General features: G+C 38.7%; 5 protein-coding genes and 2 long non-coding RNA genes across 26 annotated transcripts; 2 read left to right on the top strand and 5 right to left on the bottom strand.

Annotated features, from left to right (window-relative positions):
• Positions 1-1050: 1050 nt before the first annotated feature.
• Positions 1051-3392, bottom strand: LOC116933272 (methyl farnesoate epoxidase). Of its 4 annotated transcripts, none has more exons than XM_045179983.1 (10): positions 3186-3389; positions 2872-3120; positions 2576-2806; positions 2299-2489; positions 2120-2240; positions 1989-2057; positions 1811-1919; positions 1625-1742; positions 1424-1562; positions 1051-1356 (listed from the first exon to the last, which is right to left on the bottom strand). In XM_045179983.1, exons 1-10 carry the CDS (start codon positions 3361-3363, stop codon positions 1175-1177), a joined length of 1587 nt encoding a protein of 528 aa, XP_045035918.1. In that variant the 5' UTR covers positions 3364-3389; the 3' UTR covers positions 1051-1174. The 4 variants fall into 4 exon arrangements, with proteins under 4 accessions (XP_045035918.1, XP_045035917.1, XP_045035920.1 ...); XM_045179982.1 differs by having other exon boundaries at positions 1418-1562; positions 3186-3388; XM_045179984.1 differs by having other exon boundaries at positions 1200-1364; positions 1418-1562; positions 3186-3388.
• On the top strand, positions 1171-8746 carry LOC116933276. Of its 16 annotated transcripts, none has more exons than XR_006652045.1 (20): positions 1171-1312; positions 1460-1589; positions 1666-1737; positions 2172-2242; positions 2685-2828; positions 2896-3018; positions 3285-3717; positions 3797-3902; positions 4040-4079; positions 4773-4929; positions 5005-5180; positions 5256-5352; positions 5786-5903; positions 5977-6119; positions 6293-7394; positions 7462-7653; positions 7728-7801; positions 8050-8306; positions 8388-8583; positions 8646-8746. It is a non-coding gene; the product is annotated as an uncharacterized LOC116933276 (long non-coding RNA). The 16 variants fall into 16 exon arrangements; XR_006652037.1 differs by having other exon boundaries at positions 4770-4929; XR_006652046.1 differs by having other exon boundaries at positions 4008-4079.
• LOC116933275 (methyl farnesoate epoxidase) lies at positions 4788-6884 on the bottom strand. Its single transcript, XM_032941095.2, has 10 exons — positions 6803-6884; positions 6484-6732; positions 6184-6414; positions 5913-6103; positions 5727-5854; positions 5605-5666; positions 5428-5536; positions 5240-5357; positions 5031-5175; positions 4788-4969 (listed from the first exon to the last, which is right to left on the bottom strand). The coding sequence occupies exons 1-10, from the start codon at positions 6882-6884 to the stop codon at positions 4788-4790; spliced, it is 1497 nt and encodes a 498-aa protein (XP_032796986.1).
• Positions 8070-10299, bottom strand: LOC116933273 (methyl farnesoate epoxidase). The gene is made up of 10 exons (XM_032941092.2): positions 10157-10299; positions 9835-10083; positions 9550-9780; positions 9296-9486; positions 9118-9238; positions 8988-9056; positions 8813-8921; positions 8630-8747; positions 8415-8559; positions 8070-8350 (listed from the first exon to the last, which is right to left on the bottom strand). Exons 1-10 carry the CDS (start codon positions 10236-10238, stop codon positions 8169-8171), a joined length of 1497 nt encoding a protein of 498 aa, XP_032796983.2. The 5' UTR covers positions 10239-10299; the 3' UTR covers positions 8070-8168.
• Positions 9360-15432, top strand: LOC116933277. 2 transcript variants are annotated; one of them, XR_006652053.1, is made up of 10 exons: positions 9360-9497; positions 9659-10050; positions 10124-10380; positions 11119-11256; positions 11575-11639; positions 11698-11842; positions 11919-12097; positions 12180-12276; positions 13224-13393; positions 14870-15432. It is a non-coding gene; the product is annotated as an uncharacterized LOC116933277 (long non-coding RNA). The 2 variants fall into 2 exon arrangements; XR_006652052.1 differs by lacking the exons at positions 13224-13393; positions 14870-15432 and adding an exon at positions 12718-12808.
• On the bottom strand, positions 11523-13917 carry LOC116933274 (methyl farnesoate epoxidase). Its single transcript, XM_032941094.2, has 10 exons — positions 13722-13917; positions 13409-13657; positions 13115-13345; positions 12849-13039; positions 12666-12786; positions 12535-12603; positions 12357-12465; positions 12164-12281; positions 11947-12091; positions 11523-11882 (listed from the first exon to the last, which is right to left on the bottom strand). Exons 1-10 carry the CDS (start codon positions 13801-13803, stop codon positions 11701-11703), a joined length of 1497 nt encoding a protein of 498 aa, XP_032796985.2. The 5' UTR covers positions 13804-13917; the 3' UTR covers positions 11523-11700.
• Positions 14755-17912, bottom strand: LOC116933271 (high-affinity choline transporter 1). Its single transcript, XM_045179978.1, has 13 exons — positions 17732-17912; positions 17195-17218; positions 17025-17108; positions 16938-16965; positions 16737-16864; positions 16528-16676; positions 16308-16457; positions 16095-16224; positions 15938-16032; positions 15703-15825; positions 15538-15641; positions 15336-15466; positions 14755-15266 (listed from the first exon to the last, which is right to left on the bottom strand). Exons 1-13 carry the CDS (start codon positions 17910-17912, stop codon positions 14866-14868), a joined length of 1728 nt encoding a protein of 575 aa, XP_045035913.1. The 3' UTR covers positions 14755-14865.
• Between the last annotated feature and the right edge of the window lie 293 nt (positions 17913-18205).

The following is an 18205-nucleotide window of genomic DNA, read 5'->3' as shown; positions in this document are numbered from 1 at the left end:
TTCTTCGGCATCGTCCATGAAATAAGCTTCTTCGTCGACGGAACGCTGACCTCGAGAGGCACTTGGGATGCTAATAGAATTTGCTTCGACTGTATGATGTATTCGAAAAGTAAATGAAACGTGATTTGGAAATGTTTTATATGTTTCATATACCATTTAGTGAGCAAATAACTAGGCAGATGGCGAAGATGGCTAGTAGGCGTACAAGAGACATGGCTGAGATCTTTAGACAGACTTCTTTACGGTTGGAAAAGTAAGTTAAGATTGACGTTGTCAACAGATTTTGTATTTTGTTCAATCCGAATTTGCTGTCGTTTGTGGCAACGGAAATGGTAAGACGGATAATTAAATATAGCTTTCCTTTGGTTTTTCAGTCAACCATCTTTTCCTGACATTTTCAAAAATATTATCATCTGATTATTTCCCACATCCTTAGCCACAATTAGATGGAGAGCCATAGCCTTCAATGCAAAAGATTTCTTTCTTGCGTAAATTTTAGAGAGATAATACCCAACGTATTTCTTTTGTCGTATTCAGCAATGGTTGCTTGCCGTTTGGTAAACACCTTGTCATGGCAAGGCATGTATAATTGCAATTATTCTGCTTCTGAAAAGCATTTGTTAGAATTCTAGAATACTTGTAATCGGTTATCATCAATAATGAACCAATGCAAATGTTTTTCACCCAACATGGCCAATTGACTAGAGACAATAAAAAAAAACGTGTCATGGTCCTGTAAGAACGTTCCTACATGACTAGATACGCCCTCAAGAGTAAAGACCTTTGTCTATTCGTCTATGCTGAGAACCTTATCCGATATTGCAACGTAATATTTCTTTTGTTTGTTTATTTTTTACCAATGACCAATGACTAAATTAATAATGAAATTTATAAATAATTCTAAAAAATAAAACATGTGTTTTTATAGATTTGATTTAAAAGCAAAATCCTTGCAAAACGTCAAGGTTGCATTTTTTTGTCCGTTTAATGGCGCGCTGAAATATTCCCGCCTTTTGACCCTAGTTCATGCAACACAAGCAAATGAGAAAGTCAAGAATATTGATGGTGTAGTCATGCATAAATATAGACGTCTAAGAATATTCTACACACAAGAAACGAAAAAGAAAATTATTCTTTGAAAACAAAATTTCTTGAATTGGTATTTTAAATGGATTTATGAACGTGGAGTTACGACCGCTTTAAATCCCTGGTAACCCAAAGTGAAGCCATTTGTGGGGTCGAGAGACGGAAGAGGTTCGTCTGGGACAGGATCAAATCGAAACTTCTTGATCAAAGCAGCTGTGAAGAGAAAGTAGGTATTCTTTGCAAGAGATTCCCCTAAGCACATTCTTTTACCTGAAGCACTGATAATTATTAATTTTGTTGTGCAGCAAATAATTGAGTATGTTTTGCTTACCAAGGCCAAATGGATAGAAATGATCACTTTTAATTACTTTAGAACCATCGTCATTTAAATGACGTTCCGGACGGAACACTTCCGGATCTTTCCAGTACTTGGAATCCTGAAATACAGCATGCAGATTCAGGCTGACCAAACTTCCCTGGTCATCATTGGAAAAAATACTATGGTAACTACAATTTTTTTCGAGAACTAAGTTATTACTTGTGGAATTGTGTAGCCTTGAAGTTTTGTGTCTTTGATAGCGTAATGAGGAGGAGTGAGTGGTGCAATGGTGCTGCAACGTTGAGCTTCCATCAGAACTGCTTCAGTATAAGGTAAGCTAAACCAAAAAGTTTTTTGTACTAATTATAATTTGACCAAAATGACTAGACAAAAAGGAAAACATACCTGGAACGATGGTTAATGGTAGGAAAAAATTCTCCACAGACTTGGTCCAATTCCATTTGCATCTTTTGTTGTACCTGCTGATCTCGAACCAAATGAATAATGGCAAAACCTGAGTGCCAAAACAATTAGAAAACAATAAAAAAAAACAAGTGCGCCATTCGTTGCAAAGGACATTTACCGATTGAACCGCTTGTTGACTCAGCACCTGCACCGAATAGGTCTATTATCGTCGAAATGAGCTGCTTTTCTATTGGAAATGATAATTTAACTGCACTAAAAATTCAATTACAAACTATTACATCATCCAACCTGTGAAATTTGTTGATGGATTCTCGTCCTTCTGTTTTTTCATTTCTTTCAGGTAGACGTCTATGAAATCACCAGCTTCATCGTCTGATGGATTTCGTTGTTGATGATCTTCAATAGTTTCCTGTAAGTGTACCTTTATTTTGGAATTTGCTGATGGAAATTCACAGAAGGTAAATTACCTTAATGAATTTTTGAATTGGCTCTATCAGTTCGGCTTTCACTCCAATAAATTCTCTAATAAAGCGAAAACGTTTTAAAAGAAATGCAGGAACTGGCATGGATCCTCGAAAAATTTTCCCTGTCCGAAAAAATAGCTCATTAGCTCTCAGGAGTTCTTGAAATTTAGAGTCGTGACGCTGAAAACGTTCGCCTAGAAAGATAGACAAATACATTATAAATTCCGGGTTCGGAACGAAATAATTGATCAGAGAACTACTAACAGAATTGATTAGTTACCTGCGACCATAGCCCATAAAATGTTTATCACTGATACTTGAAAGATGCCTTTTAAATCAACAATTCGTTCAGGATCTGATTGACTTTTGTTTTCGATATCTTTTATCAGATCTCCAACTTCGCCCATCATCTGATCTTCAATGGAAGTTTTGCCGAACCCCAAGTCTCTGAGATGTCTCATAGTGAATCGACGCTGTTCTTGCCAAAATTGACCCATGACAAACATAATGCCTGGAGATGGATTCCCCAACAGGTGAGTCATCCCATTGGGCATTTGAAGTTAAGTCAAAATTTACCTAGTTTTTCTCCGAACGTTCTAGCCATCATGACAGCTAAATCTGGGCGACCGTTAAGGTCGTCATTAAGCATCGCTTCTTTCATCGCTTCGTGACTGCAAACGGAAATAACAGGCCTGCTGGGCCCCACGTACAATCCCACCACAGGTCCGTATACTTCGCTAATTTTTTTCATTGCCTTGTGTGGATATTGCGGATCCCACGATGAAAAAAAAGGCAAATAGCCTACCAGAGGTAATCCCCTTGGACCTGCGTCTCATTAGAGGAAATATTCTAATAATTTAAATTCGTAAAAGGTCAATTTTCAGTTTTACCTGGTGGAAAGTTATGTGGGCGTTTCGTCATTTTTAAGATGAGACCGATGAGCAGAATCGTTGCACAAAGTTCAAAAATCATTCTGTTTCGATTTTCAGAATGAATCTCTCTTATCCACTGCTGTCTGTTTGGTTGCAGATGTGCGACTAAATTTTGAATCAATTTCCATGCAGTCATGTCCGGCGTTTTCCTCCTTGGAAACTGTTGCTGCGGACTTTCTCGCCTATGGAAGCTACTCTGTACGGTCCGTAGTTGGGTTGTTACTTTCTAATTTTATCCTTGTTCCACATTTTACCGTGAGTATTTTGTCCCCGTAAGCTGTGAGATGACTAACTTACATAATCCTTTTCCAAGTCAATTCATCGAGCCAAATGTCGAGACATTTAACGTTTCTATTCAGTTTTGTCTGCTTATTTGTATGGTGCTTAACTTGAGTTTTCTACAGACAGTAACCGGAAACCGAAGCTTCGCCGCGATTAACTTTGGTATCTCATAGGTCCAACACGGATTCCTAGTTAGTCGTCAAATTCAGTAAGTTTCAACCATTTCACCGTCTTCCATTTAGAGTTATCTGTCAATGATAACCTGAAAACGTTGTTCCTCCTGCTAGTTTTTTTTCCCCTAGTGGATGCAACATTATCCGACCAGACAAAGGAACTATATGGATTAACTCCCTGGACATTGCTGGATCGTTTTGGCACTTAGTGCTTTGTAAGGTAAATTACTTCTTTGCTTACATGACATTTTTTTACGCATTTTGAATGAAAAGAAGCGTAGCCCTGTGAGGTGAGCAAGTCTCGTAAAAACCATTTGCTTATCAGGTTTTAGCTGAGAATTATTTCTTCACAAATAGGTCGGTCACAAATACCGTCACATCCACGATGAGGCATCAGGTGAGATTTTTAACGTGTACAAATCGTATATACCTGTCTATGATCTTGACCTAAAGTTATCTCTTGGTTATTGGAACCTTATTACGAATGAGCTACTGTACGTTCTACCACTTTGGTATTACCAAGGGAATGGCTTCCACCTGCAATTGTATAGAACGTCTATTAGATCGAGTGCGCGTTATTGAGGGCATTGTACGTTTCTGCTTTAGCTGCTGAGTTGAATTTGGGAAATTCATTTTTTTAAGTGAAGAGACATTGTGTTAAATGATGGTATTTTATTAAAGCAATGCATAACGTAAATTGTGTATCGAGTAAGAATCGGTGGATTTCAGATGCATTAGAATTCTGATGGTGGTGAAATTCGAAGCCGAGACTTTCTCAGTATAAGATTGTTAAACTTTGGGTTCCAATCTCATTCATCCGCGTCCTTGAAAAGAAGGGAACATTCAAACTAATGTTATTCGTTTATCTTCTTAAATATTCTCCATCCATTGTATTTTTGCCAGGCGTAACATAGCATCATCGTAGCATTTTTCTATTTTTATTTTTATTTCTCTCTCAATTTGATAGGAACAAGTTAGGAAGTTTATAGGAAATTAAATGCATAAATAGCATTATGGCAAGTAGACAATAAAGGAGATACTACGTGAAAAAGAGGGGGGGGAGTTAATCCTTGTAAATTTTTTTCAGCAGGATTTTCCGTGGAACTCACGGTCGAGGAGTAACGACCGCTTTAAAGCCCTGATAACCCAAAGTAAACCCGTTCGTTGGGTCTAGAGACGGAAGTGGTTCGTTTGGTACTGGCTCAAATCGAAACTTCTTGATCAATGCAGCTGTGAAGAGAAAATAGGTATTCTTTGCAAGAGATTCTCCTAAGCACATTCTTTTACCTAAAATGCTAGTAATTATTAATTTTGTTGTGCAGCAAATAATTGATTTTGTTTTACGTACCGATGCCAAATGGATTGAAATGCTCACTTTTAATTACCTTAGTGCCATCGTCATTCAAATGGCGTTCCGGACGGAACACTTCCGGATCTTTCCAGTATTTGGAATCTTGAAAAACGGCATACAGATTCAGGCTGAGCAGACTTCCCTATAGTAATCATTGGAAAAAATAGTTTTGTAACTACATTTTGTTCTAAGAAATAATTAAGTACTTTTGGAATTGCGTAGCCTTGAAGCTTTGTGTCTTTGACAGCATAATGAGGGACAGTTAATGGTGCAATTGAGCTGCAACGTTGAGCTTCCATCAGAACTGCTTCAGTATAAGGTAAGCTAAGCCAACACATATTTTCTTACTAATTATAATTTTAAACAACATGAATAGACAAAAAGGAAAACATACCTGGATCTGTGATTAAGTGTAGGAAAAAATTCTCCACTGACTTGGTCCAATTCCATTTGCATCTTTTGCTGTACTTCCTGATCTCGAATCAAATGAATTAGGGCAAAACCTGAGTACCAAAACAAGTTGTAATATAATGCAAAAACAAGTGCGCCATTCGTTGCAAATGACATTTACCGATAGAGCCGCTTGTTGACTCGGCACCTGCACCGAATAGGTCTATTATTGTCGAAAATGAGCTGCTTTTCTATTGGAATTAATGATTTAATGGCATGAAAACTTCGACCAAGAACTGTTACATCCTACCAGTGAAATTTGTTGATGGATTCTCGGCCTTTTGTTTATTCATTTCCTTTAGGTAAACGTCTATGAAATCGCAAGCTTCATCGTCGGACAGGTTTCTATGTCGATGGTCTTCAATGGTTTTCTGTAACCATACAGTTATGTTTGAATTTAATAATGGAAATTCACTTAAGGTAAGTTACTTTAATGAATTTTTGAATTGGCTCCATCAGTTCGCCTTTCATTCCAATGAATTCTCTCATAAAGCGAAAACGTTTTAAAAGAAATACCGGAATTGGAAAGATGCTTTGAAAAACCTTGCCTGTCCGGAAAAATAGCTCATTAGCTCCTAGAAGCTCTTGAAATTTGGGATCGTGACCCTGAAAACGTTCGCCTGAAGAAATAAAAAGGTATAATGGAAATTCGTGGTCTAAAAAATTATTCAGAGAACAACCAACGGTAATTTTTAGATACCTGCTATGATAGCCCATAGGATGTTAATCCCCGACACTTGAAAGATGCCTTTAAAATCGGCAATTTTTTTCGGATCTGATTGACTTTTGTTTTCTATATCTTTTATCAGATCTCCTACCTCCCCCATCATCTGGTCTTCAATAGAAGTTTTGCCGAACCCCAAGTCTCTGAGATGTCTTAAAGTGAACCGGCGCTGTTCCTGCCAAAATTGGCCCATGACAAACATAATCCCTGTAATTGAATTTATCATCAAAAGAGTATCATCCTATTGGGGCATTGAAAGTTAAGTAAAAAAATTACCTAGTCCTTCTCCAAATGTTCTAGCCATCATGATAGCTAATTCAGGACGGCCACTGAGATCGTCATTAAGCATCGCCTCTTTTATGGCTTCGTGACCGCAAACGGAAATTATTGGCTGGGTAGGTCCCACATACGTACCCACCACAGGTCCGTAGACTTCGCCCATCTTTTTCATCGCCTTGTGCGGATATTGTGGATCCCATGACGAATAAAAAGGCAAATAACCTACCAGAGGCAAACCCCTCGGACCTCCGTACCAAAAGAATCATTCAGCATCGTATTTAGTTTAATTCGTAATAGTTTTACTTCCTTTTTTTACTTTGGGGAAAGTTTTTTGGTCTTTGCGTCGCCTTTACAATGAGGCCGATAAGCACAATCGTTACACAAAGTTCAAAAATCATTCTCTTAAAATCTAATTTTTCAGATTTAATTTTCCTGTAGTGTTGTTTTCTTGGTTGCAGATGTAACGACTAAATTTTTATTGTGGCATTCGCTCCCTTATGAAGTTGCAAGTCACGTCCTCCGCTTTTATCTTTGGAAAGTGTTGCTATGGGCCTTTTCTCTCGTACAAGAGCCACTCTTCACGATACGTAGTGGGGTCGCTACTTTCTAATTTTATCCTTGTTCTGATTTTTACTGGGAGAAGATTGTCCCTGTAAGCTATGAGATGATAACTAGTATATAAAGCAATCTTTGTGTTTAATTGCTTGCAGGCTACGATTTCTATCCTTTTTCAAGTCATGTCATCAAACAATCTGTCAAGAACTGTTTCATTTGACAGTGTCTGCTTATTTATTTGTTGTTCTACCTCTTCTGTTTTACAGCCCGTAATGGGAACCGGAAATCAGATTAACCGGTTTACCTTCGTGTCTCGTAGCCTAAAATGGATTCCAAGTCAGTAAACAAATTCAGTAAGTTTTTTCCGTCTTCCGTGTATGGTTTTTTAAAATTAGTGATTAACGTTCATCTTTCAAATAGGTTTCTTCTAGTGGACATATTTTTTGTGTTTTAGCATGGTCTTTACCTTTTCAACGGACATGATAGTAAGGGAGGAATTCCAAATTTGTTTGCCGTTCTCTTGTTCAGATTGCCACTTCCCAAAAATCCATAACCACTCAATATGGACATTCGAAGAGGACAGACAAACACATTTTACCGGATAATGAACAGGTATTTCAAATGTTGATTAATTTATTCTATTCCCAATGCCTTGATTCTATTGCTTTCGTTTAAATAATATCCAGGTGGAACTGGATACATTACATAACTGCACAAAGTAATCAACACTGGACATTTACTGGATTTAAGGCCTTGTACGGTAAATCTCTTCTCTACTTTAAATGGCATTTTCGACTTTTAATGATAAATAGTGGATAGGCCTGTCAGAAGCACGAGTTCTTACTTTATATACAGAACGTCTAATAGATTGAATGGGCGTGGTCAAGGTCGTCGCTTTGTTCTTTGGTTTGGATGCAGAATTTGTGCAATTAACAGTGAAAGTGCACATGTGAAAAATTTTGGCTGTAGAAGTTGAAATGTTTCTTGGCTTATCTGTCTTCCTTACAGTGGGAATAAGTATTAACGCGTTGCAAATCCAGTAGTGTATCAGTGACAACAAGACAAAGAAGATAAAAATGCAAGAAAAAAGTGAAAGGCGAAGATTTTCTTGTCGTAGTCCATCGAATTCACGAACGAAGAGTAACGACCGCTTTAAAGCCCTGGTAGCCCAAAGTAAATCCATTCGTGGGGGCGAGAGACGGAAGAGGTCCGTTGGGTACTGGCTCGAATCGAAACTTCTTGATTAAAGCAGCTGTGAAGAGAAAGTAGGTATTCCTTGCAAGAGATTCTCCTAAACATAATCTTTTCCCTGTTATGAAATTGATTAATTAAGTATTTCCGTTTAGTGCAAAACAACCGAAGTGGACTAATACCAAGGCCAAAAGGATAGAAATGGTCGTTTTTAATCACTTTGGTGCCGTCTTCATTCAAATGGCGTTCCGGACGGAACACTTCCGGTTCATTCCAGTATTTAGGATTCTTGAAAACTGCATCCAGATTCAGCATTACAACACTGTCCTGTTTACATTAGCAAATTGGAAAGTATGAGGACTGATTTCGTTAATTAAGAAAGAATAACGATGGTTACTTTTGGAATTGTATAGCCCTGGATCGTTGTGTCTTTGACAGCATAATGAGGCACAGTTAATGGTGCAATTGAGCTGCAACGCTGGGCTTCCATAAGAACTGCTTCAGTATAAGGTAAGCTAAATCGACATAATATCCCGTACTTCTCTGTAAGCAATAAGATAAGAGGAATAGAAAATCACACCTGGATCGATGGTTAAGAGTTGGGAAAAATTCCCCACAGACTTGGTCCAATTCCATTTGCATTTTTTGCTGTACTTGCTGATCGCGAATCAGATGAATAATGGCGAACCCTGAGTGTCAACCAGTTGGAAAATAATTAAAAAATAAGTGCAGCTTTTGTTTTAAATGATATTTACCTATGGAGCCGCTTGTTGATTCAGCGCCTGCACTGAACAGGTCTGTTATCGTCGATATTAGCTGCTTGTCTGTTTAAATAGTAATTGACGTGCTTAATAACTTACATTAAAATGTTTGTTGACATCTTACTCGTAAAATTTGTTGATGGATTCTCTGCCTTTTGTTTGTTCATTTCTTTCAGGTAAACGTCAATGAAATTATCAGCGTCTTCTTCCGTTAGGTTTCGATGTTGATGATCTTCTATGGTTTCCTACAAGCGTACCGTCACGTTTTTAATTTGCCGATGGATTTACAGCAGGTAAATTACTTGAATGAATTTTTGAATTGGCTCAATCAGTTCGGTTTTTAGTCCGATGAAGTCTCTCACAAAGCGGAAATGCTTCAAAACAAATGCAGGAATTGGAATGCTGCCTCGAACGACATTACCCGATCTGAAGATGAGTTCATTAGCCGTCAGTAGTTGTTGAAATTTGGGGTCGGTCCGTTGAAAACGTTCGCCTACAAAAAAGGTAATTGGCAATCCAAATTGTTTCATCGATCTTGAAAGTCTCAATTAATTACCTGCGATCATAGCCCATAGAATGTTTATCACAGAAACTTGAAAAATGCCTTTAAAATCAACAATTCGTTCGGAATCTGATTGACTTTTGTTTTCTATATCTTTTATCAGATCTCCAAGTTCGCCCATCATCTGATCTTCAATGGAAGTTTTGCCGAATCCCAAATCTCTGAGATGTCTCATGGTGAATCGACGCTGTTCTTGCCAAAATTGGCCAGTGACAAACATAATCCCTGGAGATGGATTCACCAAATGAGTCATCCCATTGAGGTTAAGTCAAAATTTACCAAGTTTTTCTCCAAACGCTCGAGCCAGTGCAACAGCGGAGTAGGGGCGACCGTTAAGATCGTCATTAAGTAGGGCCTCTTTGACGGCTTCGTGACTACAAACGGAAATGACAGTCTGGCTGGGCCCCATAAACAATCCCACCACAGGTCCGTAGACTTCGCTCATCTTCTTCATCGCCTCGTGTGGATATTGTGGATCCCACGATGAAAAGAAAGGTAAATAGCCGACTAGAGGCAATCCTCTTGGACCTGTGTTTTAAATATTGAGTCGTTTCGACACCCCTTACAGTTTGATTGACAAAAGTTGGACGTTTGGTTTTACCTGGCGGAAAGTTCCATGGACGTTTTGTTGCCTTGATGATGAGACTGACGAGCAGAATCGTTAGAAAAATTTCGAAAATCATTCTGTCGAATTAAAAGAGATGAGAATTGATTTACTGTTCACTGTTGTCTCTTTGGTTGCAGATATACGACTAGATTTCTATGGTTCCAATCGTCTCTCATGGATCTTGAAGTCATGCCCCTCTCTTCCAAACCTATATACAGGTAATCTGTTGCTATGCATCTTTTCTCGCTTACATAACTGACGCCTAGTTTGATAGTTGTATTTCAGAGTTTGCGTTGTGATTGTTTCCATGTTTTATCGCTGTTCCACGGTCCCTTGAGGACAACAATATTAGATAGCATTAAGAAACGCTCATTCCATAGTCTACAGAGTTTTCTAAATTTGCGTAGTACATGTCATCTAGGTCATTTGCAGAAAATTTAGTTTACAATCTTAGCTCTTCAGTGCGTTATTGTTAAATTGTAATTTCTTTTTGCAGAACGAGAAAAGGTATTAGGTGGTTTATTGCAAAGACAAATTAATGTAAATTTTTGTGTAGATAACGTTGAAATTCGACCGTTAGCTCGCTAAAATCACTTAAATCTCTTCAGAAATACGTAAATCTGTGCATTCAGGAAGCGAAAAATTTTATTGATTTAACGTTTGTTTGATAATAAAGTTGATTTTTCGTGTAACCCACCGAGATTTATCGTCGTGATTGTCGGGGTAACACGTTGGTTACTCACGTGGCCTGTCAGGCTGTTACGATTACGTAACATTGTTTTGGTTCTTATCTTGTTTGACGAAGATATTTTTTTCTCTCCGACTTCAACAGGAATGAGGTTGACAGTCGACAACAATAGTGTTGTGGTTGAATGTGTAACGCAAGGAAAACGAACAGTATTGTCTAAATTTATTGATTATCATTATTGATCGTACTCATCAAATAATTTAATTAGATACTTGACCCTGTCGGAGCCCTCGATCCCATAAAAATCGCTGCAGACTGTTTCCATAGATAGCTTATGGCGAGGAATACAGGATGACACTGGTCGAAACGCAAGTCATCAATTGAATTCATCTGCTCCTTCTAATTAGTAAGTCGCAAATTTTTTTCTTTCAGTATAATGTTTCGCGTGCGTTCAGGATTTCTTGATTGTTCAGCTTTTGTTTGAATCGCATTCCTATCGCACACCCTTGAAAAGTAGTAGATATTAAAACTTATTTACCTGTTTCACCTCTAAAATTATCTGTGTACATTGTATCTTACGTTTTCTTAGTTGTCGTAAAGAATTTATTATTATATTTGTTTGACAGTTTCATAAGTTTTATGTGTTTTGATAACTTTTTTCAACGAGCTTTGTTTTGCTTTTGTTGTGATTTATTTTTCTAATTTCTCTAAATTTCTCGAGAAGCAAGTTTGGCAGTCGACTTTTCGTGATAGCATTATTTAAGAAAGAGAAAGAAGATAAAAATGCGGGTAAAAAGAGAAAGACAAAATATTTTCTTGTAGTTTTTTAAAGAAATTCTTTCCATAGGCTTCACGAACGAGGAGTAACGACCGCTTTAAATCCCTGGTAACCCAAAGTAAATCCAATCTTTGGGTTCAGAGACGGAAGAGGTTCGTTTTCAACGGGCTCAAATCGAAACTTCTTGATCAAAGCAGCTGTGAAGAGGAAATAGGTATTCTTTGCCAATGAATCTCCTAAACACATTCTTCTCCCTGAAAATAAAAATAATCAATTGTTTCGTCGTTTAGTGCCAAACAACCGAGCAATTGGAAATACCAAGACCAAATGGATAAAAGTGATCACTTTTAATCACTTTGGTGCCGTTTTCGTTCAAATGGCGTTCCGGACGGAACACTTCCGGATCTTTCCAGTACTTTGAATCTTGGAGAACAGCATCGAGATTTAGTAAAACAACACTTCCCTGATGGTAACACAAAAACGAAAAACCATTAAAAACAGATCTCGTGAGCTAAGAAGTAATAATGATGGATACTTTTGGAATTGTATAGCCCTGGATATGTGTGTCTTTGACGGCACTATGTGGTACGGCGAATGGTGCAATAGTGCTGCAACGTTGGGCTTCCATCAGAACCGCTTCAGTATACGGTAAGCTAAGCCGATAATTTTGTTTTCATTCTTATTTATCATGAAAAACAAAATGGTAAGATGAAAAGAAAAAAACAGACCTCGATCGATGGTTAAGAGTGGGGAAAAATTGTCCACAGACTTGATCCAATTCGATTTGCATCTTTTGCTGCGCTTGCTGATGGCGAATCAAATGAATAATGGCGAAACCTTTGTAAAAAAAAAAAAAAGGGTTTTAGTATTTGATTTAGAAACAAGCGCAGCACCTGTTGCACCTACCTATAGAACTGCTTGTTGATTCGGCACCTGCACCGAACAGTTCCGTTATCATCGAAATGAGCTGTTTGTCTGTTGAAATAATAATACTCATGAAACAGTGGCTCAAATTCGATACTTTTGTGGCATTATACTCGTAAAATTTGTTGATGGGTTCTCGTCCTTTTGTTTGTTCATTTCTTTCAGGTAAACATCGATGAAATCACGCGCTTCACCTTCGCATGGGTTTTGTTGTTGATGGTCATCAATAGTTACCTGTTGGCGTATGTCAATTTTTTTAAAAAACCAATTGTGTTCATTCAAAGTAGGTAAATTACTTGAACGAATTTTTGAAACGGCTTAATGAGTTCGCTTTTGATTCCGATGAATTCTCTCGCAAAACGGAAATGCTTTAACACAAATGCAGGGATTGGAATGTTGCCTCGGACGGGATTTCCCGCTCGGAACATCATCTCATTTGCTCTAAGAAGTTCTTGAAATTTGGGATCGTTCCGTTGAAAACGTTCTCCTACCAACAACAACAAAATAAAAGATAAAGCAACTGCATAATCGCATATAAGGACTAGAATTATTATTTAGAGACCTGCAATGATAGCCCATAGGATGTTGATTACTGATACTTGAAAAATGCCTTTCAAATCGACAATTCGTTCAGGATCTAATTCACTCCCGTTTTCAATATCTTTTATTAGGTCTCCGAGTTCATCCGTCATCTGATCTTCAATGGATGTTTTGCCGAATCCCAGGTCTCTGAGATGTCTCATAGCGAATCGACGCTGTTCTTGCCAAAATTGGCCCATGACAAACATAAGCCCTGGAGGTGGATTTATCAGAATAACTTCTGCATCATGAATGATAGCAAGTAAGAATATGTTACCCAAGTGTTCTCCAAAGGTTCGACCTAAAGCGGCAGGGATATAGGGACGGCCATCGAGATCTTCGTTATGTAGGGCCTCTTTGACGGCTTCGTGACCGCAAACGGAAATGATAGGCTTGCTGAGTCCAAAATACATTCCCACTACAGGTCCGTAGACTTCGCTAATTTTTTTCATTGCCTTGTGTGGATATTGCGGATCCCACGATGACAGGAAAGGCAAATAGCCGAGCAGAGGCAATCCTCTTGGACCTGCGTTTTAAAAATAGAATGAACCTATCGGTTAAATTCGCAATAGATTGGCTTTCGGGGTTACCTGGCGGAAAGTTGTGTGGACGTTTTGTCGCTTTGATGGTAAGACCGACGAGAAAAATCGTTAGACAGAATTCGAAAATCATTCTGCCAAATTCTTTATTTTTAGAATTAATAGTTTTTCAACTTGTTTGTCCGTTTGGTTGCTAATGTGCGACTGAATTTGTCTAGTGGCAATCGTCTCTTAAAGAAGTTGCAAGTCATGGCCCTTCGCTTTCACTCGTATGCCGGTGTTGCTGCCATGCATCCTTTCTCGCTTACGTAACTGAGCCGTTTTATCACGTGGTTCGCTAACTTCATTTCAGAAACCGGAGTGTGCGCTCTGATAGTCTTCGTGATTTTTTGCTGCGTCATGTTCCCTTTAGGTTAACTAGGTCAGATATCATTCCTATAGTGTACGGTTGCCCGAGTCCGCGCAATTTCATTAATGCTTTCCTTGGTTTGTTTTTCATCTAATTGAGATCTTATTAATGCAGAACAAGAAAAGCCATCTGAAATATTCTTCTTTCGATTCCTCAGGAAAGATCAAGTAATTTTAATTTTCTCATTAAAGTCCATTGAATAATAAGTGGCCTTAAGCATTTGTTAAAACATGGGTGGATGTATTCATTTGGGCATTTGATAATTTTTATTAGATAGTGATATGTTGTTAAATAATGAAGTTCAGGTACCCGCCGAGATTTAGCATTCCCCGAGGCAACGTGACTAATGAATACTCACGTGGACTGCCACGCTGCTACGATTTAGTGGTATTCTTTTGGTTCTAATCGCGCATGCCGTAGATTTTCTCGTAAGTTTTTCAGCTGAGCTTCGACATGATGGCCGTAATGATATTGCCACTTATTCGATAGCTTTTAAGTTTCATACTGTTCTTCGAACTCTTAACATCCGCCGGTATTTCAGTGTAAAGAAACGTACAACATATTTTTATTCGACTGCAGAATCGGACGTCGCTTAGCATTCATGTCTTTATCCATACGTATCGAATCAGATATTTATGAACGATAAAACGAAAAAGAATTTTAAATATCGAAACAGAGTTTTTAAAATTGTGCATTTAAATCTCGCTATTCAAGGTACGTCTTTCGCCGAGAAATATTTTTTTAGAAAATGACCTTAAATGGTCCCACAATTGTGTCATAAATGTTTTAGTTATTTAGATGAATCTTCGAAGTTTGAATTGGAATCGACGACGACTTTACTTTGGGATGTGATATGCTTAAAACGGAATCAAACTTGGGGCCCATTTCTGTCAGTTCCACCTCCTGCACTGTCGCCTCCAGTTTCCCGTTGGTCATGAATTGGAAATGTAATTCTTCCGGTGAAATATCTTCCTGTTGATACGTCATCTCCAACGGATAGCTGTTGAGAAAGTCGAATTTTTGGGGCAGCCATCCTTTAGTAAAGCATTGCTCCGTCACGAAAGAGACTCCCAGATGAACGAAGAGCGTGAACACCATGATGAGCGTGCGGAAAGGCATCTGTTGGCGTCCGTCGTTGTAGAATGGAAACTGAATGACGACCGGTAATCCTAGCAACTCTTCGCCACCTTGTTAAGGACGAGATGGTGTCACGTTTTTCAAAATGTTTGTCTGATTATTAGCTTTTATTTGATTACTGAGAATTCGCAGGATAATGCCAAACAGGAATGACGTGATGCATCCGTATTTGTTGCAACTAGACTCGGCGTGAATGACCAGCAGCAATTGAGGGAACAGTAAAACGTAAACCATGTCTGAGCAAAGCAACCTGCGAGGAAAGGCAAGCATAAAACCGTACAGAACAATGTCGATTGAAAATAATTGTTTTCTTTTTCATACGAAAGGCCGTAAATGCTGTTGATGCTGACTGCCAGTACGGATGCGATGGCTGCAACTGCCAGGATGGACACACGCAACGCGATCATCAAATGAGGTCCGCTAGCCTTTTAAATGAAAATGTCAATAATTAAAGCACAGCTCTGAATATTAAAACTTTGTGCATACAGATGGGCAGACGATGGCCTTGTAGATGTTGTGCGTAAACATTGACGAGGCCGAGAGGATGCAAGAATCAGCCGATGACATAACGGCGGCAGAGACGGCACCCAGACCGAAGAAGGAAACCCACTTGAAACGAGGATTCATCAGACAGTTAAGGTAAGAACAAACTGCGGCATTTACATTTATGCTTTGTACACGTGACGGATATTTTTAATCGTCACTTAATATAGCAGTTTACCTGTGGTGTTAAGTAATTAAGAACCAGCGGTAGGACCTGTTTAACCTGATCGGGCGATGTTAAGGCCATTGCGTAATCTGTACCGTTAAGCCAATCTGGAAAAGAAAATGATTTTTTTTTTAAATCCTCCCTGATATTGAATTATCCATTACCGTACCTGTGTTTTTGGCTATACCTCCCAGCAGTATTGATGGAATTGACAATAATGTGCAAAGAATAGCGGCCATATACGAGAGCCATTGAGCTTGTTTCGACGATTTTACGGATAAAACTCGCTGGAAATAAGCCTTTTGTATTTTGTTATTTAAGATCGAATCAAATGAAAGAAAAGTCAGATAAACTACAGACAGAATTGTGTTTAAAAAATCACCTGGTAGGGAATTCCGCCAAAGATAAGCAGCAGATAGTTATCAATAAATATTCCTGAACTTGATGGCTCTACGTGGCCCAGCCAATTTTGGTTGACCAGCGCTTCTTGATTTACAGCCGGATGCATCCAAGCAAATGGAATGCATAAAACCTTGAAAAAAAAAAATAAATAATAATTCATCCTTGTCGTGTTTTTGATCAAGTGCGATTGCGAGGCATACCAATCCGAACAGGATGAAGAAGAGCTGAATGACATCAGTTAGCGCTACGCTGTACATCCCACCAAAAAATGTGTAGATGACGGCCACGGCCGCGCTGGAAAACACAGCCAAGTTGTTGTCCATTTCCAGAATAACAGACAAGGTCGATCCTATCATCCGTTAAAAATTAATTTGAATGTACTACGTAATACGATGATAGATTTCAATACCCAAAGCAGAGAGAATTGATGCCGTCCAAATTGTTTCACCGAAAAGTGCAGGCAGAAAAAGCAATCCACCGATGTTAAGTCCGTATTTGATCTGGAACGGATCGAGCATGGTGATGTAACCTTTTTCTCTACACATGGCAGTATCGAATTCTTTTTAAATTTCTTTTTAAAAACAAAGTAAGTTAATCAACCAAGAATTACCTCATGGGTTTAGCAAAAAAGAGTCCGCCTAGTGATTAGAAAAAGAATGAAAATTATGGTGCAAGATGGGTCGGATTTTGGGCTTACCGAGAATCAAGGCAAGCGAGTAACCGAACGGAGTCTGACACCAAACGATTCCATTACTGAAAACAGCTTCCGCCGATCCGTTTACTTTGTTTTCAGTCAGTTCAGTGTGTTAAAAGATTGTCAGTATCGGTAATGTTGTTTCTAATTCAACGGCAAATATGTGAACTTACCGTATCCGCCTCCAACCCACGTAGCTGCGAAAATGAAAAAAACAAACAAAAAAAACAACACAATTTTGTAATCAATTTTCAAGGTTACTAGATTTGAAAACTTCCAGCCAACCAAGCGGAAATCAGACACGCAATTTCCTTTCACTCTTTATTTTTTAAAGTTTTAAATCTGATGCTTTTTCCTAGAAACATGGCATGACAGTTCTTTGCAAACACAAGAAGATGTCCGTAAACTGGAAGTGAACTCGGTTATCGACCCTTAACCCACTTTCCCAAGTAGCATAGACCCATCCTACCTATTCGGAAATTCCTCCTACACAGATGGAAATAGATTCTCATTTTACATAGTAATTCCTTCAACAACTGTTGCCATGGCGCCGCGTCCCTCTTAGCGCCACTTTTTCTTTGTTTTGGCTTTGGGTGTTAACACAAATTCAAAGACACGTAAGAAACTTAACGCCTGTTTTCCGATAGCAGAAAATTGAACGGTCACAGATGGTCTGTTTTCGCACTTATACTTCGACATGATGGACTTACCTGTCATTGTAAGGACTCCCACAAAGAGTCCTAAATCTCGTTTAGCCAGCATGATGTTTTCTTCTGGGCTGCTGGTTCCTCGTCCGGCTTTGCGTTGTTTCCAGGCAGCCAGCATCCCGACGAAAAGAATAACCAAATAAAAAACAGCCACAGCCGCTATGCCGGCGGTGTTGATGATCATGACTGTCGGCCACAGTGAAACTGCTTCGAATGTCTCTCACATACCTCGACCAAATAGACTGATCTTTTCGTCGTCCTAGCCGCAACGACTTGAACGTGAAACGCCCTAATCGATTACGTTTCCCATCTCTTCTTACTGTTATTTCGAAGCGATAAGGAAGCAGCTAGACGTTTTCTTTCGTTCTAAGAATGCAGGACCCATCGTTCTCCAGAAAAATCCCTTTCTTACTGTTTGGATTTATCATATGTTTTTACATATATCGGTTTTTTTCTTCAATTACTACACTTTCCTAT

Source organism: Daphnia magna, linkage group LG10 (genome assembly GCF_020631705.1).
Source record: "Daphnia magna isolate NIES linkage group LG10, ASM2063170v1.1, whole genome shotgun sequence".
Classification (NCBI taxonomy): domain Eukaryota; kingdom Metazoa; phylum Arthropoda; class Branchiopoda; order Diplostraca; family Daphniidae; genus Daphnia; species Daphnia magna.
This window is presented reverse-complemented; position numbering and strand designations above follow the sequence as displayed.

What these genes read in the sequence shown, in the direction of transcription:
- LOC116933272 (XM_045179982.1), bottom strand. Translation starts at nt 3,363, where the DNA reads ATGACTGCATGGAAATTGATTCAAAATTTAGTCGCACATCTGCAACCA. An exon ending in GTCAACAAGCGGTTCAATCG is followed by an intron (nt 1,920 to 1,988) that starts GTAAATGTCCTT and finishes TTTGGCACTCAG; the next exon opens with GTTTTGCCATTATTCATTTG. An exon ending in ACCATTAACCATCGTTCCAG is followed by an intron (nt 1,743 to 1,810) that starts GTATGTTTTCCT and finishes TTTTTGGTTTAG; the next exon opens with CTTACCTTATACTGAAGCAG.
- LOC116933271 (XM_045179978.1), bottom strand. Translation starts at nt 17,912, where the DNA reads ATGATCATCAACACCGCCGGCATAGCGGCTGTGGCTGTTTTTTATTTG. An exon ending in GTGGGTTGGAGGCGGATACG is followed by an intron (nt 17,109 to 17,194) that starts GTAAGTTCACAT and finishes CTGAAAACAAAG; the next exon opens with TAAACGGATCGGCGGAAGCT. An exon ending in TTTTTTGCTAAACCCATGAG is followed by an intron (nt 16,865 to 16,937) that starts GTAATTCTTGGT and finishes TGCCATGTGTAG; the next exon opens with AGAAAAAGGTTACATCACCA.
- LOC116933273 (XM_032941092.2), bottom strand. Translation starts at nt 10,238, where the DNA reads ATGATTTTCGAAATTTTTCTAACGATTCTGCTCGTCAGTCTCATCATC. An exon ending in TCCATGGAACTTTCCGCCAG is followed by an intron (nt 10,084 to 10,156) that starts GTAAAACCAAAC and finishes TTTAAAACACAG; the next exon opens with GTCCAAGAGGATTGCCTCTA. An exon ending in TTTCTATCCTTTTGGCCTTG is followed by an intron (nt 8,351 to 8,414) that starts GTATTAGTCCAC and finishes ATTTCATAACAG; the next exon opens with GGAAAAGATTATGTTTAGGA.
- LOC116933274 (XM_032941094.2), bottom strand. Translation starts at nt 13,803, where the DNA reads ATGATTTTCGAATTCTGTCTAACGATTTTTCTCGTCGGTCTTACCATC. An exon ending in CCCATCAACAAATTTTACGA is followed by an intron (nt 12,604 to 12,665) that starts GTATAATGCCAC and finishes TTATTTCAACAG; the next exon opens with ACAAACAGCTCATTTCGATG. An exon ending in CTTTTATCCATTTGGTCTTG is followed by an intron (nt 11,883 to 11,946) that starts GTATTTCCAATT and finishes TTTTATTTTCAG; the next exon opens with GGAGAAGAATGTGTTTAGGA.
- LOC116933275 (XM_032941095.2), bottom strand. Translation starts at nt 6,884, where the DNA reads ATGATTTTTGAACTTTGTGTAACGATTGTGCTTATCGGCCTCATTGTA. An exon ending in CCTATGGGCTATCATAGCAG is followed by an intron (nt 6,104 to 6,183) that starts GTATCTAAAAAT and finishes TTATTTCTTCAG; the next exon opens with GCGAACGTTTTCAGGGTCAC. An exon ending in TTTCAATCCATTTGGCATCG is followed by an intron (nt 4,970 to 5,030) that starts GTACGTAAAACA and finishes CTAGCATTTTAG; the next exon opens with GTAAAAGAATGTGCTTAGGA.